The sequence below is a fragment of the Anser cygnoides genome, chromosome 15 (genome assembly GCF_040182565.1).
Source record: "Anser cygnoides isolate HZ-2024a breed goose chromosome 15, Taihu_goose_T2T_genome, whole genome shotgun sequence".
Lineage (NCBI taxonomy): Eukaryota > Metazoa > Chordata > Aves > Anseriformes > Anatidae > Anser > Anser cygnoides.
The window spans coordinates 18,244,149-18,269,098 of record NC_089887.1 but is presented as its reverse complement, the minus strand read 5'-3'; the positions used below and the strand labels follow the sequence as shown (position 1 = coordinate 18,269,098).

The window sequence follows — 24,950 nt, the reverse complement described above, 5'->3', positions numbered from 1 at the left end:
TGTAAAAAGACAAACCTAGATAAAGAAGTATACAATTTATGAAAGTACACTCTAGAGGTGTATATATGTAATACCGTAGGTTGTGTGTGCATACGTGTATACTTCTGTATATAGTATGTACCATATAGATGTATAGAGTAAGTTATAAATGAAGAATGGTTGCCCAGGGAGGTTGTAGGATCCGTGAAAACCTGAGTGGGCACAGATCTGAGCAACCTGTTTCAGCTGACCCTGCTAGAACAGGGAGGTTGGATTAGATGATCTCAAGATCTCAGCTGTTCTGTGATTTCTCTCTCCTTTAAGTTTTAATAGTCCACAGAACATCCAGTACAAATATTCTACTAAAGAATCCATTGTAAGAACACACGATGTTTTAATTAATATATGTTCGTCTGTTTGTTTGTTTGTTTTAAGGCATGGTGTCAGCAGAAAGAACAAATGACTTCGTGAGGATTCTTTTGCCTTCCCCCTCCCCCCATAAAATTTGAATGTTGTCTTATCTGTTATAAGATGAGAGAGCAAAATGAGTAGGTACTCATTTCTCAGTAAGTCTGTCTTTGTCATTGGTACTGCCAATTCCCACAATCCTAGCATTCCCAGGGCATCAGTCAGTGTCTACAAGGAACAATTTTCAAATGTTAAAGCATGTGAAAAGACATACAGGCCAAAACTCAGAGCTCTCTTGGGACTGTGACCTCTTAAATGGAATATATTCTGACATTTTCACAGGCTACATGAAAGAATTCCAGCAGGGTCATTCCATTTGGTAAACTTCTAAACAAACATTCTGTCATTTTAGCTTGATTTATAGATTTTTATTTTAATTGTCTGCTTATTGTGAAGAGATTAAGATGGGAGACATGACCTGTGACTGACTCTATTTAAGGCATCTGGTATATATGAAAAAAATCCTTTTAGAGGGCTTGGCATTTGACTGATTACAGGAGATATGGAAAGTATGCTTTCTTTTAAAGAGATCTCTTGATCAAACTGACTTATTCTGACTTTTTTTTCCCCTGAAAAAATTCCTTGTGGATAACTACATGCATAGCTAGAAATGAATGTTAATTTTAAATTCCACTGTATAATTATTTTAAATTGCTAGAGCTAAATCCTAGCTGCCTATGTTATCATTGAAATGTTAGCTTGTGATACAGCCACTACAAGATGGTAAGGTGGTGCAAACAAACTGGTACGTGATGTGCAGAATTTATTATATGAGCTCTTAGCAAATCATAGATGGCATGGTGGGTGACCGAATACTGGCCTTAAAAAGTTATGTATAATATACTTTTATATAGGTGTATAAATTTATATGCTGTTAGATGTGTATATGTGCAGTTAAAACTGCATATAAATAGTATTTATCTAAAAATAGTTTTTATGTGTTTTTATGTGTTTTTATGTGTTTTTATGTGTTTTTATGTGTTTTTATGTGTTTTTATGTGTTTTTATGTGTTTTTATGTGTTTTTATGTGTTTTTATGTGTTTTTATGTGTTTTTATGTGTTTTTATGTGTTTTTATGTGTTTTTATGTGTTTTTATGTGTTTTTATGTGTTTTTATGTGTTTTTATGTGTTTTTATGTGTTTTTATGTATTTTTATGTGTTTTTATGTATTTTTATGTGTTTTTATGTATTTTTATGTATTTTTATGTATTTTTATGTATTTTTATGTATTTTTTACATATATACTTTTATATATGTATTTATCTAGATGCATATACATGGGTGCAAAATGGTGGGGAATCTTTCATTTAGACAGTGAACATTGACAACATTAATTTTTTTTTGTCCACTTCAAAATCTCATGGTAGTGAAACAGCTTAAATGCCTACCTCTGCTCTTATTTATTTATTTGTCTGGAGTTTAAATTCATCTGTATTGGGTTTTCCATCTGATTGCAGAGCAATGAATTCCATACGATGTGATGACTTGGAATGTACTTTTAAAGCAGTTGTTGCTTAGTTATTTGTTTAACGAGGTTAAAGTTGCACACTGTTAGTGCTTGGCTCACCAGGCCACTGATGCATAAAAAGGTACCAGGGCTATGCCGAGTGGCAGGCAGGCAGGCACTGTGGGGAGCCTGGTGTAGCTGCATTGTTTCCTCCTGTACCTTGTGATTTTGGAGAACCTCAAGCAGGCAATTCCTCTTTCTAAATAATGATTTTTCTATAGGCTGAAGGTTGGTAGAGCACTTGAAAGTCTGTGTTGCAGGAGGATGGGAAGAAACAATACCACTTTGCTTACATTAAAAACAAACAGGCGTGTATGAAAACACTATGCAATACATTGTTATTAAATTAGGTGTTGCTTGGTTTTCGTTTAACTGACAGAGACATTCCATTCTGAAGCCTTTATTCTTCATTTCACCCACTTATATGCAATATATACAACTTAAATTGAAATTAAAAGGAGAGGTACTTCTACCCTCTGAATATAACGCAAATTCCAAGAGATATATTCTATATCAAAACAAAAAGCACCTCATGTATCTTTTACTTCAGCTTCCATTTTTGATCCACTGATGTTATTTGTACCCCAGTTTAAACCTGCAATTGATAGATACAATACACATGGCTTACGATTATCTTTTAGCTGTAAGAGATGGTTGTGTTTTGGTGTTTGATAGAAACTGGTGTTTTAGCCACAGTTTTATTTCTAGCTCGTTATGATTTTTGTATGATCCTCAGCGCGATCCAGCTATTTGTACTGCTGAAAATATTTCTTTGGAAACAGGTACATGTTTAGATCAGAGAGGTTATACACTCAACGTTTACTTTGGAAATGAGTCGTTCTCTTTCAGATATTACAGAACATTCTGTATTTAAGCACAGTCAGCAGCAGAAGGATGAGGTGAAAATTTAGCTATTTGAAAAAGGGTTTTGGCTATTGAAATGTAAGTACAGAAGAAAATCTGTGTTAGTACTCATTTAGCTTGAAGCTACCTTACTGCTGTTACTGAAATCTGAGGATGGTCATTTGAAATGACACTTAAAAACAGTTGATAGTTTCACAAAAAGTGGAGGTCCCCAATCTTACCTTCTTTTCCACTCCTTATTTGTTCAGTGCATTTCTTTTATTGGCTCCTGTGTACATCCAGTTACAGGATTAGCCAATGCAACTGCTTAATGGCATAATTTCCTAGCAAGAAAATGAATGTGTTTTTTGGTTTTGTTTTTTGGCAGGCCAACTATTTGAACTGGGTTACTGTGAGATTAGACCAGAGCCAGTACAAAGGAGGCAAGATGATTGTGTGGTTAGAGCTGGGGGTGGAACATGGACAGAGAGGAGGGAGAAGGAGAAATGGAGAGAAGTTGGAAACATCTCCTTTGGCAGCGGCAAAGTTGTAATTTGGCTTTTGAATGATACTACACTTTTGCATTATTCTTAAATGCTGGGTTACCACTTGCATATAGAACACAATAAATATTGCAAGTAGTAGTCACTTTAGCAGATGACAATGTAATGAAGAAATTTTTAAAAAATAAAAAATAAATGCCATCTGCAATGATTTAAAAATCAAAATGGGAAATGAAGGGAGTATCATAGAGCAGTAACAGTTTGTGGTATGTCCATCCTGCAGACAAAGAGTAGATTGTTTTTGGGACACAATCCACTGGTCCTATATGAGTCTTTAGTTCTTTCGTACTCAAGAAGTTGGATATTGTCCTAAGTTATAATAATACAATAATACGAAATAATAAGGTTGAGATGGACCTGTGGAAATCATCTAATTAGACTCTCTAATGTACATGAACACAAATCAACTTGATGCGAATTAAAACTGTGTTTTTTTTACTTAAAATACAGCACGTACAGGGAATAGTAGTAGTTCTTCCAAGCAAAACTGCTTCGCTTTTTTTTAATGTTATTGCTCATATGAGATTCCCTGAGATACAAAGGTATCATGAAGTGTCTAGTTACCTTTTTCCTTCCAGTCATTCTTTCTCCTTCACTCTTTTCTATTGTTAGCAGATTATTCTTCTTCTGCCACTTTAACATTTGTTCCCTCTAGTCTGCTCAAGCTTTCACAGTTTCTATTGTGCTGTATAAAACACAACACATAAGATGTGTATCCACGTAAGATGTTTTTCAGAGATAATCTGTGTGTCTTTGCACTGTACTGTACCATGGAGATCCAGCCTGTGAATCTTTTTTATTTTATTTACTCAGATTTCATATTTACGTAGCCTCAAGATTTCTATATCTCTCTGTAAGCCAGGAATTTTCTGCACTAAACCCCTGCCACTTGCAAACACACAGGGAAAAAATGGTCTAGCTTCATCTTGATGTCTGCCCCTGCACTGATCTGTACAACTATAAAAATGACTTGCATCTGTACCTGATCTGGGGTTAGACTATAGCCATAGGAATAGATTTTTTAAATGTATTGCTACTGTGTAAATCTGCAGTCTACTAACATGTCCTCCAAAACGTCTTTCTCTGCAGTTGTGCAGGTTGAGTCTTTCTAATAGAATGAATGGGAAACCTCTATCACCTTCATCACTTCTTAAATGTTCTTTGGTATATAGTAGGACTAAATGACATTTGACAATTTTAAACAGATATATAGCATTTCATTTGGTAGTTGTGTTATTCAGTGAATATTTAATAAAACAGCCTAATTATGTTTCCTTTTTGTAACTTTTCATTGGTAAGACTCGTAAGTCTGTTTTGTAAGAAACAGGTGATGTTGGAAAATAAACACTGACCTTACAAAGAGAGAGTGGGTGAATCCTCCATTCTCTGAACTCTGAAATTTACTAGGATTTCAACAAAAGTATTATTATCAAGTGGCACAGTCCTATATATATATTTATTTTTAATGTGACCAACCTCTTTCAGATAGAACCTTTTAAATTTGTGGATTCACTTCATTTGTTCTGCTTATTTTTTTCCTCTGCTGTTTGAGGAGGTTCGTCTCCTATACAAGATAACCCTCCCAAAATCTTTAGCAGCTGTGGTATCGATACTTCTTGCTTAACGGATTCTACCGCAAAGTCTTGAGGTGAGAGGTACTCTCTTAAAATTGCAGAAGACACTTAAATAGTTCTTCAAATGCTGTTCAACTGGGAAAATTCAGTTTAAAAAAAAAAAAAAAAGATTTAACATTTCTGTCAAACTGTAGATTAGATTGTATTGTTTCTTTTCTCGAGAGCAGTGTGACTCACTCCTCTCAGGTAACATGGTATTACTAAAAATAACAAAACATACTTGTGGTAGAGAAGCAGAACGACCCCACTTCTGCTTGTGAAGTCTGTACTTTGCCATTGAATAAAATTTTAAATGCTGGAGTAAAGTGCCATTCAATATGAATAAAAATGGCAGGGAAGGGCTTTAAATTAAGACATTTGTTTATCAGCTCAACTGTTTTCCAAGTCAGATTCCAATGGATCCGTGTCCAGCTTTACTTGCAGTAGTAGGGTCTTTCCTTTATTAACCTAATGCAAGAGAGACATTTTTCAAGTACTGGGCTTGGCTGATAGCACTGTGGAATATCCTGCTCTTAAGGAAATCTTTTAGTTTTTGATTGGATGAAAAGTGATTGTCCCTTAATATTTTTTAAAATTCAGTTTGTACTCAACTATTAGTGAGGGCTAGCTTTTTTTTTTTCCCAAGGCCAAAAAAAAAACCAAAACACAGTACTTATTTGCATTCTAGAAAGAAACCTTTAGATTAACTAGACGGTTATATTTACAGCAGCAAAATTGCAACAGATTTAATTTAAATATTACAATTTCATTAAAATGTGTATAAACACAGAAGTGCTGTGAACAATCTTTAAAATATGCCTAATGATTTAAGTCCTAAATGTAGAATTCAAAGAAAGTCTGCACACATACTACACTTTTTAACTACTGGACATTAAGATACTTTTGTTTCAATTTTTCTCAGTTTGTAATTTTCAGTATTGGAAAATGACAAACTTGTTAATGCAACACTAAGAAAAGATGCGACTGGCAGTCTAGTGTAATAATACAAATTGTGTGGAATGTGAAAGATGGCACTTTAACTCCCATACTTCTGTTGCTTTGAAGAGTAACTATGAATAAAGCTGTTAGCTGTTGCATATTTTCCTTTGAAACCCAGTATTTCATGTGCCTGAGAAAGGCATTTATTTGCCTTTGCCTCATGGTCATCTTACTCACCATGCTATTGCCAGCCATTTGTCAGCAGCTTTCTTGAATCTTTTTCCTACACTCACTTTTGCATGTAGTATTTTCTTTCCTTTTGCCAACAAAGCAAATTTCCACTAAATTTTTGCATTAAAACCAACTTACATGTTGAGAATCCACTACAAGAATTTGAAAAGAAAAAAGTGACCAAAACCTGAGCCCTAATTTTTTTATTTTGCTTGGAATTTATTTTCTGGATATGTGGAGTTTCTCAACAGTAGTTTTGTTTAATATTTGCTTAATATTTGGCTGGAGGCAGTGAGGAAGTTCATTTGATTTATGATGAGTTCTTCCGTGGTAATTTTTCTTCTTGTGTTTGAGAAAAATCACTGCAAAAGTAGATGTATGGGAATTGCCTATAATTAGTATTTAAGCAAACTGTAATTTAAGCTGATAAATTTTAAATACGCAATGTGCAAACAACAAATCTTTAGGCTGGGAAAGCTGCCTCAAATCATTTATGCTGCAGGAATTTTTCTTTTGCCTGTAAGCTCACAGATGGGAGCAGTTCTGGCATTCCTCCTCCCAGCAGCAGGAAGGTAGTGGAAGAGAGACTTTCAAGTGGTGCTACTTGTTGTGCAGCCCCACCACAAGTGCCTGGGAGTTCACTGATCAGGCGAAGAACCTTTGCACTCCTTTGTGTTGAATGATGCTAGTCTTGCAGAAAGATCCGAAGAGGCAAAATGACTTTTCTCTAGTCTCCAGTTCTGAGTCAGGAGTTTGTTGTTGCATGTCGATCTGTTCAAATCTGATGCCGTAAGAGCGAAACGTGTTTTCTGAGTGGAGATGGCCTTCATAATTTCATGCTGAAGGATTTAAAATATAAAGTAGGGATATGGAAAGTCTGTATAATGATGTTTTTGGGCCAAAGGGAAGGGAAAATGCATCTGCTGTAGTTAATTTTGACATACTGTGACTATTTAAAATGATGTATAGTTTATTTGCTCTAGGTAAGTGAAATGTGAGTTAGTCTTCTAGTCTTCTGTTCCTGTACAGCTCATGCCAGGTAATTTGAGGGAGATCCCTTTCTCCAAACCTTCCTGATTGACACTGAAATTAATGACTCGTGTGAGATGAATGTAAAATGCTGGAGAGAATGGCAGATCAGAAGCTGTGCAAGGTAATATTCCTAAAACTGCTGGGAACAATGAGAAGTGTAACTGTAATACAGAAAGGAAAATAATAAAATACTTGTTTTTTCAATATGTACAAAAAGGAATGGAATCTCTCTTAAATTGCAAGGAAGCACATGGGAACCATGAATGGCTTTTCCCACTTAGGTCTGCTAGATAAATCTCTGAAACAAGGCGGGGGGTAGCAGGGAGGAGGTTCCTCAACATAATTTTTTCACATGCTAATAGGCAGCTTTGTTTACTCATGAAACTTAAGAAATGAATGTGCCAGTCAGGCAAAGATCAAGTATTTCTGCTGCCTGCAGCAGCGTGCAGAGAAGCGGGGGAAGGGACACAGTCCTCAGCATTAGTTTGTCTTAGGTATCAGCAAATGCTGCTCCTTCAGCAACTGCTGGATTTATTTTTAACTGCTTGACTCATTCTTTGTCAGATGATTGACCATCAAGCTGCATATTGAAACACGAATGTGCAGAGGAAGCAAACATAACTAAAGGAAAAGGGGGAGTGGTTGTCTGGGAAGAGAGGTGGGGATTTGGGAGTTGTGCTTCACATGCTCTGTGCCTGGTGTCTGAGGGAGTTACAGGCTCCAAAGCAGACCGAGCATATTGCAGGTCAACCTCGAAAGTGAAGGATGATGGCTGCTTTCGCCTGTGGGAAGATGCAATTGCTCATTTGTTAGGAGAAAGAAACTGGAAGCAGCATTTGGGGCAGCAGTGTACTGCTTGGTGACTTATTAGTATTTTTTCCTATGCTGGATGTTGCCATTCTAAAGGATTCTCATCATGATTGATAGCTCCAAGAAGCAGCAACAGGGCTTTTCCGAGATTTTACCTGCAGGAGATGTTAAGCCATTGAAGGAGAAGGAATGCCTGGAGGTGAACAGCCAGAAAAGTCTCAAGGAAGGTTAGTCACTTGCTGCTTGGGGACGGGAAATGCAGAAGTACTGTGCATATTCAGTTCAAGTATTTGCGGTGTCGTACTGTATGTCAAGAAGTATTTTTGTTCATCAAATTAGGTATTGTTTACCCTCTAAAAGCTAAATTTAGAAATTACCTGAGACTGTTAAAATAATGCTGGTAATAGCTTGATAGAAATTGTATGAAGAAAAATGAGTGATTACTCTCTTCAGAGTAAAATGTAGTGCTAAATTCGTGAAGGACTGAAATTTTCTGTAAATATTGCACAAAATGCTTCAAAATGGCACTGTTGAAATAAATACAATGAAACAATGATCGTAAAATATAACACTACTAAAAATAAAACCCCACAAGCCGTTATAGACATGAATTGCTATCTTATTGTCAACACTGCACTGCTTTTCTCAGCTACTGTCTTTTGTAGAATACCCTCCTCCCCCTGACACATTAGATTTGAGCCTGCTTTCCAGATACCTGCTTATCAAATTAATTTATATCTCCGTATATGATTGCTTTTAGATTGTGTGTGAAATTGACACAATCTACAAGCATTAGTTTGCAAAATGTCAATAGTTTGAGGATACATAGAGCTTTGTTTAAGGCTGACAAACATACATTTTAAGTATTTGCTAGGCTGTGGCAGTAATACAGCTGAGACATGGAAGTTGTCTCATTCCTTCTAGCTCGAGGTATTCATCTAGCTGGCCTGTGTTAAGGGAGAGAGGGAAGAGACCTCTGCAGGTCAGCTGCCAGCCCTGCAGAGGACACTTGGTTAGCTGGTGCATGTTAACATACCAGGCTCTTTGCAGATCAAGACTCAAACTCCAACTTTGTAATGAGCCAAAACCAAGCTGTATTTTGTAGCAGACAAAATCCCTTCACCCCTTTTCCAGCACTCTGCCTTGGCTTTTGCTCCAGATATCATTGGGTTGTCTGGTGATGCAGAGATTTTTTCCTCGTTCTTGTGACAAGACTGCTTTCCTCCCCTACCCCTGCTATACAGGATGCTTTTCTCAGAATTTCAGTGCTGGGTTTGGTTTTGTTTTTAATTTGGAAATTAATAACAATTAAGATCGTGAAAAGGTACCCTGTATTCCTTACGGAATTTAGTAACTGACAGTTTGTTTAAACAGGAAAAAAAAACACGTTACTTAGCTCTTAAGTTAGGGCTGGAGAAACACTGATCAAAAAGATAGAGAATGAGTACAGCACTGATGCATGTAACTGTCTGTGGCTGAGAGCATAACAGTTCTGCTTCCCTTACAGCACAAAGGTACTGCCTGAAAGACAGTGATTGAGAGAAAGGGCCAACAGTGGTTTCTTTTTCATGGTGGATGCCTTGTCGACCCCAAGCAGGTTCACTCAAACCTGCTGCTGCGACCTCTGAAGCTGTGTGGGGCAGCAGGAACAAAGAAAGGCAAGGAAGTTTGGAGAGGGACAGAGGAATAAGCATACAATTTTGGAAAAAATTGTAGGGAAAATACTAACAAATGCAAACTACCAAGAAAAAAGGGGAGAAATAAGTAAAATAAAAAATTCAGTAGCATGATGGATCTTGTAGGTGGGCTAATAAGTAACCACATTAATTTTTGTCTTCAGTCTTTTTTGAGTATGTCAGTTACATAGCAAGTGGCTGAAAGAATGTACATTACAATAATGACTGTCTGTCAGAGTAGGAAAAAACCTACAATTAGGGGACACTTGTACAGTCTAAATTCATGACTGTTTGGAGTTTATCCAGTGCATAAAAGAATATGTGATTGTTTTCCACGATCACTATTTTTGCTTCATTTTCTCTATTTTAGTACCTATTCACTGCTTTCACTTTTCACGAGTGAATATTCCTAATTCTTTTATCTTTCCTGAATTTTGCAACCTAATAATAAAATAATGAACCTCTTTTTGAGAGTATGAATGGACTACAGGATCTCCTCTTCCAGCCTTTCTTCCTTCTACAGCTAAGCAAAACCAAGAATTTTCTTTATTGTAGAATGAATTATTGAAGGCATAGCAAATGTGACTGGTTTTAAACAAGAGAAGCTAAAGCAGACCTTCACCTTTTCCATTTATAATATACATATGTAGTTCAGGTATTTTGCAGGTTTAGAAAAATTCAATTGCAGTTAATTTTAATAAATTATTTAGATAACAGCATAAATAGTTTTAAAACACTTCTCATTTTACAGAATATATTAAATTAGCTCATGGTGGGATTCTTTCTCTTTTTTCTTTAAAATTCAAATTAAGATGTGACTATTTTAGCACCTGAATCATCATCATCCCTTTCTTGTTCTGAAACAACAATACATACGAATACCATCTGTATGGTTAAAATTTTTAAAAAAATTTGGGGGGGGGGGGGGGGGGGGGGAGAGTCCTGGATGAAATATGTAGAGGTCTATGTAATTCAGAAGGTGGCATAACCTTTGCTTCCTAATGTATTTTGCACAGATTTGATAAATATAAAAATCCTGAGATGATAGTTTGCGTATTTCAGCAATTAGTATTGTTAGGTGCAGCCCTTTTTTTGCTTGGTATTTCTTTACAGGGAAGAAGAGTTTTGGTGGAAACACAAATCCCAACACTGACTTCGGCAAATTAATACTAAATGCATCGGAAGGTTACATTACAAAGATGATTTTTTTTCTTTGCTTATGCTAATGACTTCTCTCTCTCTCTCTCCCCCTCTCTCTTAAAGTATCTGATAGCACTGGAAGAAATCCTCTTACTTATCCTACTTTCTTGTAAAAAAGATAAAAATAAAAAATCTTACATATTGTCTGTTCTGTGAAAACAGAATTTCTTAATAACATTTTCTTAATTTCTTAGTAAGATTTCTTATCAAATTACCTTTTGCATGAACAAGGAATAAAAAAGACTTCCTCTCTAAGGCTTACTCTACAATGATAGCTAAATAACTTTTAGAAATTCCTAAAGCATTGACTTCCAATGCTAAGTGAGCAGCCATAATATTTTAAAAATTCAGGTGAAAAGCTTTGGATGAAATCAGGACATCTTTGTGCATATGCTTAGGAAGAAAGAGGTAGTGATCAACAATGTGTCTATTAGGAATACGTTTTGGCTACAGATGAGGTTTCTAACTGAGGAGTGAAGTGAACATTGGCAATTTTACCTTGTACCCTAAATTGTTTTGATACAGAGATTGCTGAGCTCATGCAAGAGTGTATGACCATGCAGGAAAATTGTTGAAGAGAGTACAAAATTGATTAAACAGATCAGTATGGTCCTATCTTTCATATATTAATCTGAGCTTCAGAGTTACTAGTTGCCTGCAGGTTACTGTAAGGAAAAAAAATAATAACCAGGAAGGATTTTTTTTTTCCACCTTAAAGCATAATTTATTTCCTATATTTGTATTCCTTTTCGATTTTATGGCCTTCGGGAGGAACCGGAGACTGGTAAGTGCTAGAAACAGGATACAGGGTAGAATGAGTGAAGTACAGGGACTTCTCAGGTGCTTGCTGGAAGTGTCTTCATGCTGTCTGGTTAATAGATTACCACATTTAGGCAGGAGTGGTTTCTTCCCTTCCTCCCATGCAACAAATCAATATTGAATGAGAATTGTTTTTTAACAGATTTCCTGCTATTGATGGCATGTTGCGTATTGGTGGTACTCTTGACCTCTACTGCTCTCCTGTGGTAGCATGTAATACTTAAGGACTTTGCTGGTATTAAAAAAAAAAAAAAAAAAAAAAATTCAAAAAAGCTCTGTTTTTTTTTTGATGTGTTTTATGTCCTCGCTCATCAGTGGCATTCTATCAGATGTATTTCTCAAGACACAGATGAGTAAAATGCTGAAAAAATAGTATGCCTGTTGACTTAGTAAAGGAAGCACTATAAATGCAAATATCCTGATCCTGTGAGGCTGTATTGAAATTCTTAACTTTCTTAACTTTATCTACTCTAAACAGTTTCTTTGATGACAATGAGAGAATTGTATGTCTTACAAGTAAATCAATGCTTATTCCACTTTTTTTCTTCAGTATAACACTTGAACAGACAATAAGTATATGGTAGTACTATTATAATAGATACACGCTTAAATACTTTAATAAACCAAGGTCACAATGTATTAGTTTGATTTTGTATGTAATCTAGATACAGTTAGAGGATATGAGGGATAACCAGGAATTGTAAGGAAACTTGCTATGGCAATTCCAGTCATGCCAAGATTTCTTAAAACTTTCACAGAGTTTAGGCCTAAAACTGCTGCTGCCAAAAGTGGGCATAGTCTCATCCATCCCTGCCAACCTCTTCCTTATGTTGGTATTAGTGACTATGTAACCCTGAAGCAAGCTGGATCAGTGAGTCGGTATCACTGAAGACTGTTTTTTTCTGTAGTCTTAGTTTTCAGCCAGATTGCACTGACCTGGCAGCCTGCACCTTTGCCAGTATTGATGCAAGAGGAACAGCGGTGGTTGGAGAGAGGAAGAGACCATTCACTGTCTTTTCATCAGCATTCAGGTCTTAGATCACATTAAGATATGAAACCACACTCTGAAACCACTGTCTGTTTTGTTGCTGTGCTGGAGGGTTTTTTCTTTCCTTTCACAACGCATCCAACAATGCATGTATATACCTCAGCCTTTTTAATGCGACATTCTTTTTAATGTAGTGACTTCGCTGTCACTGCAAGCAATCTGAGTCATCCACAGAGCAGGCACCCACAGAAATTGGATGTTGTTTACGTAGCAGAGTTGACACAATGCCATAGCTTACATCTCAGTTTGCGATCAGGCACTTAAGTGTAAACCCACCTTCTTCATTGTTTTAAACTGACGTGTAATCTTGTGACCTGGATGATCTGCTTGGGTATGTGTTTTGTTTGCTGGTCCTTCTGTGCCTCGGAAGAGCCTGGAAAATGGAGGGTAGTACCTTCTCTCAAGAGGGCTTGCCTGGAAATCATCTGTCATCATTCAATGTAATATGCTCCAAAACTATCACAGAGCAAGTCTGTACTAGATGTAGAATTTGAACCCAACTTTCATGAGTCCCTTGACAGTACATTTCTTGGCTGACAGCAGTATTGGAGGAAATGTCAAATAAGTTTAAAAAAATAAAATCAGAAGACTGTACTAAGCAGAGGAATATTGCAGATTTAGAATATGTACTTATTGTTAATATACTGAATATATGCAATTTTACAAAGTGCTTGAAATGAAAGCTTCAGTTTATTTAGACTTTCTACCCGAGATGGTAGTGATTTTTTTCATTTTTAAAGAATTGTGAAAATACAGGTTTTGCTTTTTAGATCTATATACATACATACGTATATATATATATATATGTGTGTATATATTCATCCCAGCAGACCTTTCAGTAATTTGTTTGGAGGCTTTTGCATGTTCTGACTTGTTTCTAAGCAACATATTCCATAGCAATAAGATATGATACAGACTGTTCTGTTTCCTAGTCATTTAAGCTTCTCAACTGATGATAAGTTATGCTTCATATTTTTTTTTAAATGTTAAGTTTACATCTAGCTATCTTTCCCATCTAGCTTTTTGTTTTCTACTTTGTCTGATAATGTTACTTCTAGAAACAGTTATATGTACAATATTACTGGCTCACAGACAAAGCTTAAATCACTGCAGTGTAGTTTAAAAGATTTGGAGGTCCTGAAGGATTTCCCTCCAGAGCTCTGATGAGATTATCTGAAATGGCCCTCAGTAGTCTTACTGCTATAATTTATATGCCGAAATGAAGTATGACTGAGTAACTGCTTAAAATGAGTATGAACAAGAGACAGTTTTACTTTTCTTAAATTATGTAGGATATAGTCTTAGCAGAAATTCACATACAAAATAATAGAAAAAAATACATTAAAATATGAAAGAACGAGTAAGGATATTTTTTTTGTAAAAATAAATAGAAGAGACTTGTTTTTTAAATGGTACTTTGGCATACAAGAGGATTTTGAAGGTTTTTGAACCTGAGTAACACATTCACAGGTTTAGGTAGTGTCAGATTTCTTTGAATTATTTATTTAGAATTATTTAACATTATATTAACATCTTCAGGCTGGTGGGAGGTGAGTACAAAAAATTTAATGTATTTTGTGTACAATTTTAATGCATTTGTGTATAATGCTGTACAACTTAGAATCACTTCCAACAAATTACAGGTAGCAAATATTTTCATAGCTTTTCCCTCACCTTTCTTCCTTCTTTGACGTGCCCTACAAATGAAAAGAACACTACATAATCAAATTTTTGGGTTTGGACACATACAAAAAGAGTAATACTGGGTGCAAACTAGTTACCATATTATGTAAACTTCCTCAAATGTGCACACTGTATAACCTGTTCTTTATGTTACTTAGTGTATAAAGCATTCAGTTTACTACATTTTCATTTTTATTCACAGAAAAATTAAAATTAGTTGAAAAGTTTAACTGTTTTTGTCTCAATGAAGCATTTAATGAGTTATTTAATATAAACTTAGCACAACACCATATAGAGTTCAGAGATAAACGTTTATGACAGGAGAATGCAAAACTTTTGCCTCTTAGTGTAAATTACTTTTTTTTTTTTTGCCTTACTTAGTGTAAATTACGTTCTGTTTAGAAAATGCCACGTAAACTTGTGTGAGCAGATGCTGTTTGGGGTTGCAAGGGTAACAACTGAAAAGAGGTGTGTAGTTAAGTAGTTGATGCTTGATTTTAGCAATTCTGTAATCTGTTGTGAGGTCAGTCCAGAATTCTAATACAAATCTGATGCTTTGATTGCTTGTGTAGTCCACCTGCCATCTGATATAATACTCTCTCCTACTGTACTGCCACCCTGCCACTCCTATACTTGTATTAATCTTATAGTCCTGGTGCCAAATAACTAGTTATAAATAACTTCTGACTGAGGATTGTATTTTACAATATGCACAATACAATAGATAGAATTACCTTCTGCAGCAGTCCTTCAGTGCAGCTAGAACATCTGTTGTTAACATCTATTGCTCTGTGCTTCAAGCCCAACATGTTAGAGACTTTGGCTGTGTAAAAGCTGTTCTAAGCTGGCAAAAAGAAATTAGGGCTTTCTGTGCAACAGATTTTAATTTAAAGGAAACGGCCCTGTTTCCAGCACTGTCTGTTTCCATGGCAGCCAGCCTAGCAGCCCGCACTGGAGTTCCTACCACTCTTGGAAATTTCCAAGGGAGTATACAGGAATGTTGGGGATGGCATTTTCCCATTTTTACTTGCAGTTTTAAGGACTTAAATATCTCATATCGGCTGGATTTTAACTTTGAAAGAAATAATGAGTTGATTGCATAAAGAACATTTTTGAAAAGTCAGTACATGATTTTTCTTCTTGCTGTCATTTTAAAGAACTGTGCACTGTCTAATGAACACCTCAGTGATTTGGTCTTTCATCTCTAATTGTTAAATGTCAACAATTATTTTAATGCTTTCATAGTACCTCTGTAAAAAAGACAGAATTTAAACTTGATTAGAAATTAATAGGATACATAATTGTGTTAGATGTGGAATTAGGGCTAGAATTACTGCACACAGTATGAGTTCTGGTATTTTTTCAAGACAAGAAGCAGTGGTGAAAGCTTGCCAGTCAGTGTAGATAGTGTTGTTTCTGCTGGACAACTATCAATTTATTTTTGGCCTCTACATTCCAGTGCTTGTGATTATATAGTACTACTTTGAGACACCTTTTCTATAGGATACAAATTAGATTTGTAACAGAGTGATGGCTGCAAATCATATGCAAACTTTGTTTGCTCTTTAGTAATACACTTAATTTTCACTTACTCTGCTGCTCACACTGAGTAAGACCTGACCGGACTATTCTAAATTTCTTACCTTTCAAAGGATCTTTTACGGAACGGGATGTATACTTAATTAAGTGCCTATTTATTTGGGCTTTCTTGCATTCAAACCAGCATAGCGAGGTGTTGAGGATCTGCTTGGTTGGCCTCTATAGGCCTTAGTGTTTGTGAACTTGAACAGTAGTCAGTGTTTGAAAATAGAGGCCATTAACTTGGTAAAATTTACTACTGTATGAAAATATGTTTCAAGATGAGACTTCTCCGTTTTGTACCATCCTCTCCGTTCCCGTGGATATAGAACTGGTGGTTCCCTGATATGCTAACATGGGAAGAAATGGTAAGAGTTGGGAGCGCCAGCCTCTGGCACTTGTGGTTTTTCAGATGGTGAAAAACCTATAGCTCCCCTGAAATCAGAAGACTTCTACTGACTTTGTGAGTCAGATAACCTGGTCTCCTTGCTCTGAGGAAGGATTATGCATCATCTTTCTGTCATTAAGTAATAAATAAACTATGTAAGTTTAAATGATAATTGCAGTGCCCAGAGAAAACATACAGACATTTTGGAATCTCTTGGCTTTGTGCTAAAGTGTTAATTTTGAAATCATACACTGACTTGAAAATAAAACAAAACGCCCTCCTTCCCCTGACAAAACAGGAGTTTGGCTGACCTCTCTGTGCATGGTTTTTATTCAGAAGCAGTTCGAAGACAATTCTGTAGCATGGCAGTGGTGTGAAAGGACGTTCCTGCCAGATAATTTAAAGTGCAAAATATTTGTTCTGTCTTTTAGCGACTATATTTGCTCAGTGGTGTTAACATAGCCCTTCTTTTGCACATGCATTTTAAAAATGAGGAATGGTATTACTGAGGTTTGCAGCATATTAACATATTTAAACCTTTGTCAATTCTGGGCCTTTATTTTGGAGATCTGTCTATGATTTTAGATGTTATGTAGGTAACTGATTTTAAAAGTGTGAAAGTGAGAAGCAAGCAATCAGGCAACAAGCTGAATGGGTGCAGCCAGATAAGAACAATTTGTTAAATACTATGTTTGAGTAAGAAGCACCCCCCAGGGGGACTTTGTTTTATAATATCTTGTGTCTTTTGAATTCTCCCTTCCCCAGATGTCACTGTTTTGTCTGTAAATGCTTATTAAAAAATAATAATAAATTGAACAAAAAATACAGTATAATAACTTTGTCTAATGCCTCAATAGGTTTCACGTTATTTGGAAGCTCTATTCTCCTGTCTCAACCATCATTATTAGATTTACCTTGTTATGTGCTACTGACTGTTAAAGAAATCTTTTGCTATATGGATTTCTATGTCTCTATATAGTAAACAAGGTCTGTATTAGATTTAATTACGTTAAACTAACCTGCAATCTATTGTATAGAGAGTTTCTCACTGAAATACATCAGCAATTCTTTGCCAAAATTGCAAAGCTGAGCTCCATTCTCACATCTTTCATTCATCTTTGAATATAATTTCATCATATTTTCCTTATTAAAAACTTGTGATTTAGTTTACATGACTGCCTTCTTCCATACCATTCTGGCTGTTACTTCAGCTGCTTTGTGGGTTCCTATTTCCTTTCTAGCTTTTCACAAACTTCATTCTTAGTTCCCTTCCTTTATACCTATTACAGGCTCATCTCCATTATAACGATACTAGTCTGTCTAAAATGCGTGTCTGCTCAGTTGTAGGGCTCAGTCTGCCTAACTATAATGACAATATAAAGGTCATTACTGCCTGTACCATGACCATCTGCTTTGGCACTCAGACCTAAGTCAAATATCCTCTTTGACTCGACTTTTGTCTAGATGATTCAACTCTTGTAAAGATATTGCCATTTCTTCCTTAGAAACATCTCTGCTTCCTGATTTTTGTCTCCATGTGGCTAAAGTTATTTTAGTTCCTTACATCTTGTTGATGTATAAATACTAGCTTTTTTCCTGGTTTGCTTGCTTTGGAAAAGTACAATTTTTTTCAGCTTTTCAATTTTTAAAAAAATACATTTTTTTTCATTCACAGTGAATTTCTATTTAGAAACTTTTTGTTCTTTAGTAACACATTTAATTGTTCAATATTTAAACAACAACAAAAATCTGACACCAAACTTCTTTCTTTCCTTCTTAATTTTTGAGTTGATTGCAAAAGCAAACATCTGGTTTTCATCCAGCTTTGTTTCTGTTGAACCTCCTTGCTCTGATCAAGTCAAAATATTCAATGATTATCTTCTGATCCTATCTTTATGAGTTGTCTTTTCTTCAGTATTCTCCTTGCAGTGCTTCCCTATTAGTCATGCTACAGGCTGTCCTTTCTTGACTATGTAATACATACGTTCCTGATATTTATTTAGTGAGTGAGTAACATCAATTTTGATAGCTTTCAAAATCCACAGTTTTTATGACTGGTCAAGACACACATGGGACAACTTCAAAAACATATGTGATGTCCAGTGTAGGTTAACAGGTGATGGGTGTGCAAGTAGTATTATCAGAAACCATAAATATTTGTTACACATATTTCTGCCAAAAAATGCTAGAACTTAACATCTATGCACATACAGTTTATGTGCAGCTACATACTTACAGCTTTTCTCATCCTTCTGCCATAGTACTCTACATACTATCTTCTAAGACTACATTGTTGAGGATATAGATCACTTTTCACTCTTTCTGCAAAGCTTAAGCCAAATATCTGATCATAATTGAAGCCACAAACCATAGATACAATACATTCATAAATTATATAGCAGGATTTCCCATCATCTACATTTGGAGTAAATAAATGTTCATTAAAGAACTGGTTGGAAGCAGGTGGAAAATAAGAGATAAGCTACCCACATTCTTAGCGTTATTTTTTGCTGAGTAGATTTACTTTCTGTCTCTCCTTTCCGCATTTCCTGTGTGAATGCTGCCAATCATAGCCATGGCCAAGCTACATTAATTTCAAGAACTGACAAAGTCCATCAGGCACAAATACAAATAACGCATCCACTGGGTATGTTTTTGCTGTGTTGATGCTTCTGTGGTGTAGGGCCGTGTGCAGTTGCGTGTAAGAGGGAGTCGGAGCCTTTCCCTGTTCCTGACTCCCACCATGCAGAAAGCAGAAACAGGAAGCTGCACGAACTGCAGCACACCTAACAAGTCACAACAGCCCACAACAGTGGGCTTACAGTGTTCTAAGTGTGTACCTCCCTGACAGTGTACCAGTGCTGCCATATGGTACCTTACTATAGCTTGCATATTCCTAGCGCTGGTTCAAAACAGCACTTTGACACAGAGACTTTGGTACGCTGTGGGGTTTTTTGATTTTTTTTTTCCAGAGAAATCTCAGCAGCTGAATGCACCTCAGGCAAACCTTTAAAAATGTTTCAAACGAATACAAGGAAGTATGTATTAGAAGCATTGGAGTAGTTAATTAGCTTAATTGTATTGGCAGTCTGCAGTATGAGGCCTTTTCAACTTGCTAGTGAAAAATTAAAATGCAATAACTGCTAAATGCTGAGATGGTAGGATATGTTTAGACTGTGCAATGCAATCACATGACCTAGTGGTAAGCATCTGTGTTAGTGCAGTAGAATGCCAAATAGAAATCTGATTCTTTTCATATGAAAGATGGAAAAGCTTTAGTCTGAGAGTCATGTCAATATCTGGATCTGGGGCAAGCAGGTCTAGGAGTAATAAAAAACAAAATGCTGATAAATCTCCACTCCTTTCTATGCAATTTAACAGTCAAACTAATTTCTTAGCTTGTATTTTTTTTTTCTAAGTAAAAAGCATTCCACATACCACAAATGCATTTTTTCTTAATAAATGTCTTTCCTATTATGTATTGGTAGGTGATTCACATCAATGATAGCATTCCCATGCTGGTTGTAATTCTGCTTGCATTTGCTACTTGACTCACTGCATTGCAGGTAATGGAATTCTTCAAAGAAATACTAGTTGATTTACTTGCTGTGTCCGATGAGGTGTATCAGCTCCACCCTGAACACAACTTATGGTAGAAGAGAGAATTTTGCGTGAAGACCTTGAGCCTGCAATAAAGAAGCATGTGTTTCAAAATTACCTTGTAACTAACTAGGTAAAAGGTTTGATAGACGATCTGGGTTTGTAGTATGTTTAGTGTTCCAGGAAAGATGAATCTAGGTATGGTGTAAATCTGGACTAAATACAGCTGCATAGCATAAATGTGATTCCTGCCCAGAGCAGGACATGCTTTTCAGCCCTTTTCACTGCTTCATAGTAGTGTAAGAGAAAGCATAGCCATGAGCAAAGAAAGAAGAAACTCAGGTTTTAGTCTACTCAAGACCACAGATATTGGGTCTGAAATACAGTAGTCTTGGCATGCTGGTTATAAATTGTCTCACGTCATTTGGATAGGTAAAACTTATTTAAGGTTTTAAAGGGATTGCCCATCTAGTCTTAAGACTAGCTATCAGTTTCAAGCAGGAGAATCCAAACCAAGAGTGTACCAGAGTGTTTTGTTTTCCTGTAAATACTACAACTGCTAGTGGATTTCTCAGTGCTTTGTGATACCGCAATACAAAAATGCTAGAGAACTAGCCCCGGGGTTAGAAGTGTGACATTACAACATTACACTGCATGCTTAAAATGCATTTCCATTGAAATGTGCATTTCTTGCAGTTTTCTCTAATAATGTGCTAAGATGTACGTTAATAATGTGCTAGTAATGTACATTATTTTTCTTAATTCACATATACTTTTATAAACTTTGTGGACTTTTAAAGTTGAGCGTACAGTTGCATAGGAATGTGTTTGCACATGATTATGCCCTGTTTTTTTGGGGTCAGATTGGCCTCTTCTTAAAAAAAAAAAAAAAAAAAAAAAAAAAAAAACACCAACAAGCGGCTTTTTGCAGAAAGATGTGAAGAAAGATGCTGCCAAGCCCAACCTAAGAACCAGCCATAGAAGGAGTGTGCCACCAGCACCATTTGAGTTCTTTAATTGGTTCAAGACTACAGGCAGCACAAGTTTGCCTCTCATAATAAAAGACACCATGTGAAAAGGTCACAATTTACATGGAGCAACGTGAATTAAGGAAGACCAAAAATAAATCAATCAATCTATTATAAAATAATTCTTCAGTTAACTTCTTATAGCCATTTAATATTCCTTGGAAAGTACAAAAAATTAAAGCAGGTATTTTTAAGTTTTCACAGGAATGCAGGAAATTTTGAATAACTTTCCATCACTTTACTTTCTACTGCTGTTGCTTTTGTGTTCTCTCATTTCTGTCCTTTGCAATTCTTGTGTAACAATATTGTGAACTCTGAACACAACTGCCGTGGCACAGCCCTGAAATGTGTGTATTTAAATTCTCAATGTTTGTGTCACATAAGAAAATAATGCCCTTGTTTTCAGGATTTGCCTTGCTATTCCTGGTAGTAACGCTTAAGGCAGAGGAGTATCCTTCCTGTACTGCAGAACAGGAAATAAGCTGGTTCCTTTCAAATTCTGAAAACAATGAAGTTTGTCCTTAGCCTAATTTTTAGAAATTGCATTCATTTTGATGTTCTGGACAATGCATTAGTTTGTTTTGCTTCCTTGTGAAATACAATGGAAACAGCATGTCATAATCATACATCCGTAATAAATTATCAAGGCAGCATTTGAGAATGTAAATATTGCATATTCCATGTATTTTTTCTTGACCAAGCATCTTGAACAAGAGATGAAATTTCACATTAGGGTAACAGTTATACATGAAGTCCTGTGTAAATCAGTACAACCACAAGGGGGAGCGAACAGTAGAATAAACAAACTTTTTTTTTTTTTCTGGGAAGATTTACAACAAAATGCTGTAGTTTTGGAAAGTGTGGGGCCTTTATGTCTAAGCAATATTATAGAATGGTTTGGGTTGGAAGGGACCTTAAAGGTCATCTAATTCCAACCCCCCCCTGCCATGGGCAGGGACACCTCCCCCAGCCCAGGCTGTCCAAATCCCATCCAGCCTGGCCTTGGGCACTGCCAGGGATGGGGCACCCCCGGCTCCTCTGGGTAGCCTGGGCCAGGGCCTCAGCACCCTCATTTTAAAGAATTTTTTCTTTATATGTCATCTAGACCTACCCTCTTTAAGTTTAGTGCCATTCCCCCTTGTCCTATCCCTACACACCCTGACACGGAGTCCCTCCCCAGCTTTCCTGCAGCCCCCTTTAGGCACTGGTAGGCCACTGCGAGGTCTCCCCGGAGCCTTCTCTTCTCCAGGCTGAGCAACCTCAACTCCCTCAGCCTGCCTTCACTTTGATCATTTTCGTGGCCCTCTTCTGGACCCATTCTACTAACTCATCATTTACCACAGCGATGGCTTGCTTAAAGATGCAGTGTTGTAAGGCATCACTCACTTCAATAGCCCTATAGAATGAGTGGTGTTAATTTAGGCCCTTGTTGAGTCCTCTTTTTTAGTGAATGCACAGAACTTGGAAATGGCTTTAGTTATACATGGGTATCATGGCAGATTCAAGTACATAACAAAGAAACAAGATGTTTTAAATGTTTCAGTGGTTCACCTGCACAGAAATGCCTAATTCTTTGGGCCTGTCAGATGTGAGACGCTGTTCATCTCAAACTGTGTTTGTCTCTGAAGCAGGGATAATTAAAGGCAGAATAAACAATGTCCCAAGTAAGAGTGTGTGATATCCTGGAGAAGGCTACTGAGGTGCAATAGCTGGAAGGGCTCAGTTTGCACTCCTGTTATTTCTGTGTTCAGTTAGGAGTAGCTCTTCCTATTTGCATAGCTAAAAATAGGTATTGTCAGACTCAAAAAATGCACTGCATGTTGTTAACTTCTGATGATGTTGCCAGTATAAATAGGAAAAGAAGAGGAAGAATATTTTTTAAAAAAGTAATCTCTCAGATTTACTGATCTTTGACTGAAAATTTTTGTCTTCTAGATGATGGCGTGCTTTTCACCCTAAATAGTTGAAATTATATAGCTCAAGGGGAGACACTCATTAATCAGCAAAGTCTCAGTCTGTTTCCTTTTCCTGTCTGTGGCGTGTACAATTTGTAATTATTTACACTAAGAGGCTTTAACCAGACTTGTTTTGAATAAGGTACAACATGAAGTGGCACTTCATCTAAGCCTTAACCCTAGGATTTGTATTCTCTAAAAGCAAAACACAGTATGTTTCTAAGATTATGTCTATGACTAGATATGTTATTTTTATTTTTTTTAAACTGGGTAGCTTTCAGGACTTAATATTTTAAATGTTGAAATTCATGCTGTCTACTGAACTAAAAGTCTGGATCAGTTTAGATCCATTTGTCTCATTCCAAACATTTAAAATCATTTCAACAGGTCAAGCTAAGTTTTGGGCCACTCCTGCCCTTCCCCATAGTTTTTGTGTGGTTGTTGGTCTAGTATTTAATGTGTGTTGTGTTGGTCATACTTAGAGTAGCAACGACAATGTTTGTACATTTTATTAAATGTAATGAACATAAATTATCTCTGAAATTGTAACCTGTTTTTCCAAATTTGACAATATTGGTTTTATTTGGTCCTTAAATCATTATGATAACAACATGTCTCTGAATCAGGAAAACAACATTTTCTGATGTTTAGAGATAAGGACTCTTCCTGATTGTATCACCTTTTTTTTTTTTTAAATAAGTCAGCTAAAATCTAGCTTCAGCTCCTTGCATTTCAACAATATTGATTGATTTACATGTACAATAAGCCTTCATGTTTTAAAAATAAAATCCATAAGGATCAACTAAATGTATACAGCTTTTCTTTTTTAAATCCCTGCAAACATCATCTCTATCTCAGCATAGTGCAGTCATGTAGGATTGGTTTAACACGTTTACAAAGGCTCTATAATCATTGCACGTTGCAGTTTATGGTATGAACTCTTTATACCTCACTATGTTCTCTGGAATCTATTATCTAATAATAGCGTTACAAAGAAAAAGATCTAATACTTAATACCTGTTATGAGACCTAAGCGGTAGGAGGAGTGGACGTACGTATGAAATAGACCCTTTATCAGATGTGACTAAAAAGCAGCAAAAGCCATTATAAATAGGGATTGGAAGCAATTGTTCCAAATTATGTTAATAGCAGTTGATCATTAATGATAGTTGTCTTAGAGGTTACTATCAGGTTACTGAATGTATATAGCAAAAATATTTCTAAAGTTGAAATACTTGGCATCTTTTGAAAGTTGGTTTTACACTTTACGAGGTATGTTTACATACAAATGTTGTCTTTTTTCAGTACTTCAGCTGAGGCTACAACAAAGACGGACACGAGAACAGCTGGTGGACCAGGGCATCATGCCACGTAAGACTTGCTTTATTTCTAGTAATTTTATTACTATACTGTATTAATTATGAACTCAGTATGTAAAATAACGGAGATTAGCACTTCCCTGAGAATCATTAAAAAATAGCTTTATCATTTGAAAGGACTAGTGGGATCTTTTTGGTAATCTAAATGAGCATTCAGTTAAAACAGCCATTGTGATGAAAATGCAAGGATTTGCAGAAATCTCATTTTATTTTCTCTTTTCAAATTATGACTAATCTTACTGAAATAAATTGAATTTTATGAATGAGTAGACATCAATATCAAAGCCAGCAGTCTTTTAAGAGTAGGATGGCAAGGGTTCCAAAACAAAAACAAAGGACACACAGAATTTATGACGCATGCCAAGAAACGTCTTCTGTGTTAAATCTTGTATGGCGGTAGCTGTGATGCTACAGGACATGAGGCAATGACGTCGGCTGGGTATCGTACTCTGGACCATATGACCTAATGCAGAAGGTGCTATGCATTGGCCTTTTTTGCCTTCACCTTTCTTGCTGTCACTGAGTATGAATACATTTCCAGGAATACACAAAGAAGCTATTTGTTTGTGGGTTGGTTTGTTTTTTTTATTTTAGAAGATCATTTTAGAA

At 36.2% G+C, this 24,950-nt stretch overlaps 1 protein-coding gene across 6 annotated transcripts in view; it reads left to right on the top strand.

Annotated features, from left to right (window-relative positions):
* The window catches only part of MRTFB (myocardin related transcription factor B), an 88,656-nt gene that overhangs the window by 29,843 nt on the left and 33,863 nt on the right, over positions 1-24,950 (top strand). For 4 of the 6 annotated variants that reach the window (XM_066977963.1, XM_066977965.1, XM_066977960.1 and 1 more), the window contains exon 4: positions 24,268-24,333. In XM_066977963.1, coding sequence (XP_066834064.1) covers positions 24,268-24,333 — 66 coding nt within the window. Of the gene's footprint in view, positions 1-1,729; positions 8,215-24,267; positions 24,334-24,950 lie in introns of those variants that run through there. The other 2 variants (XM_066977964.1, XM_013189452.3) reach the window with 2 other exon arrangements.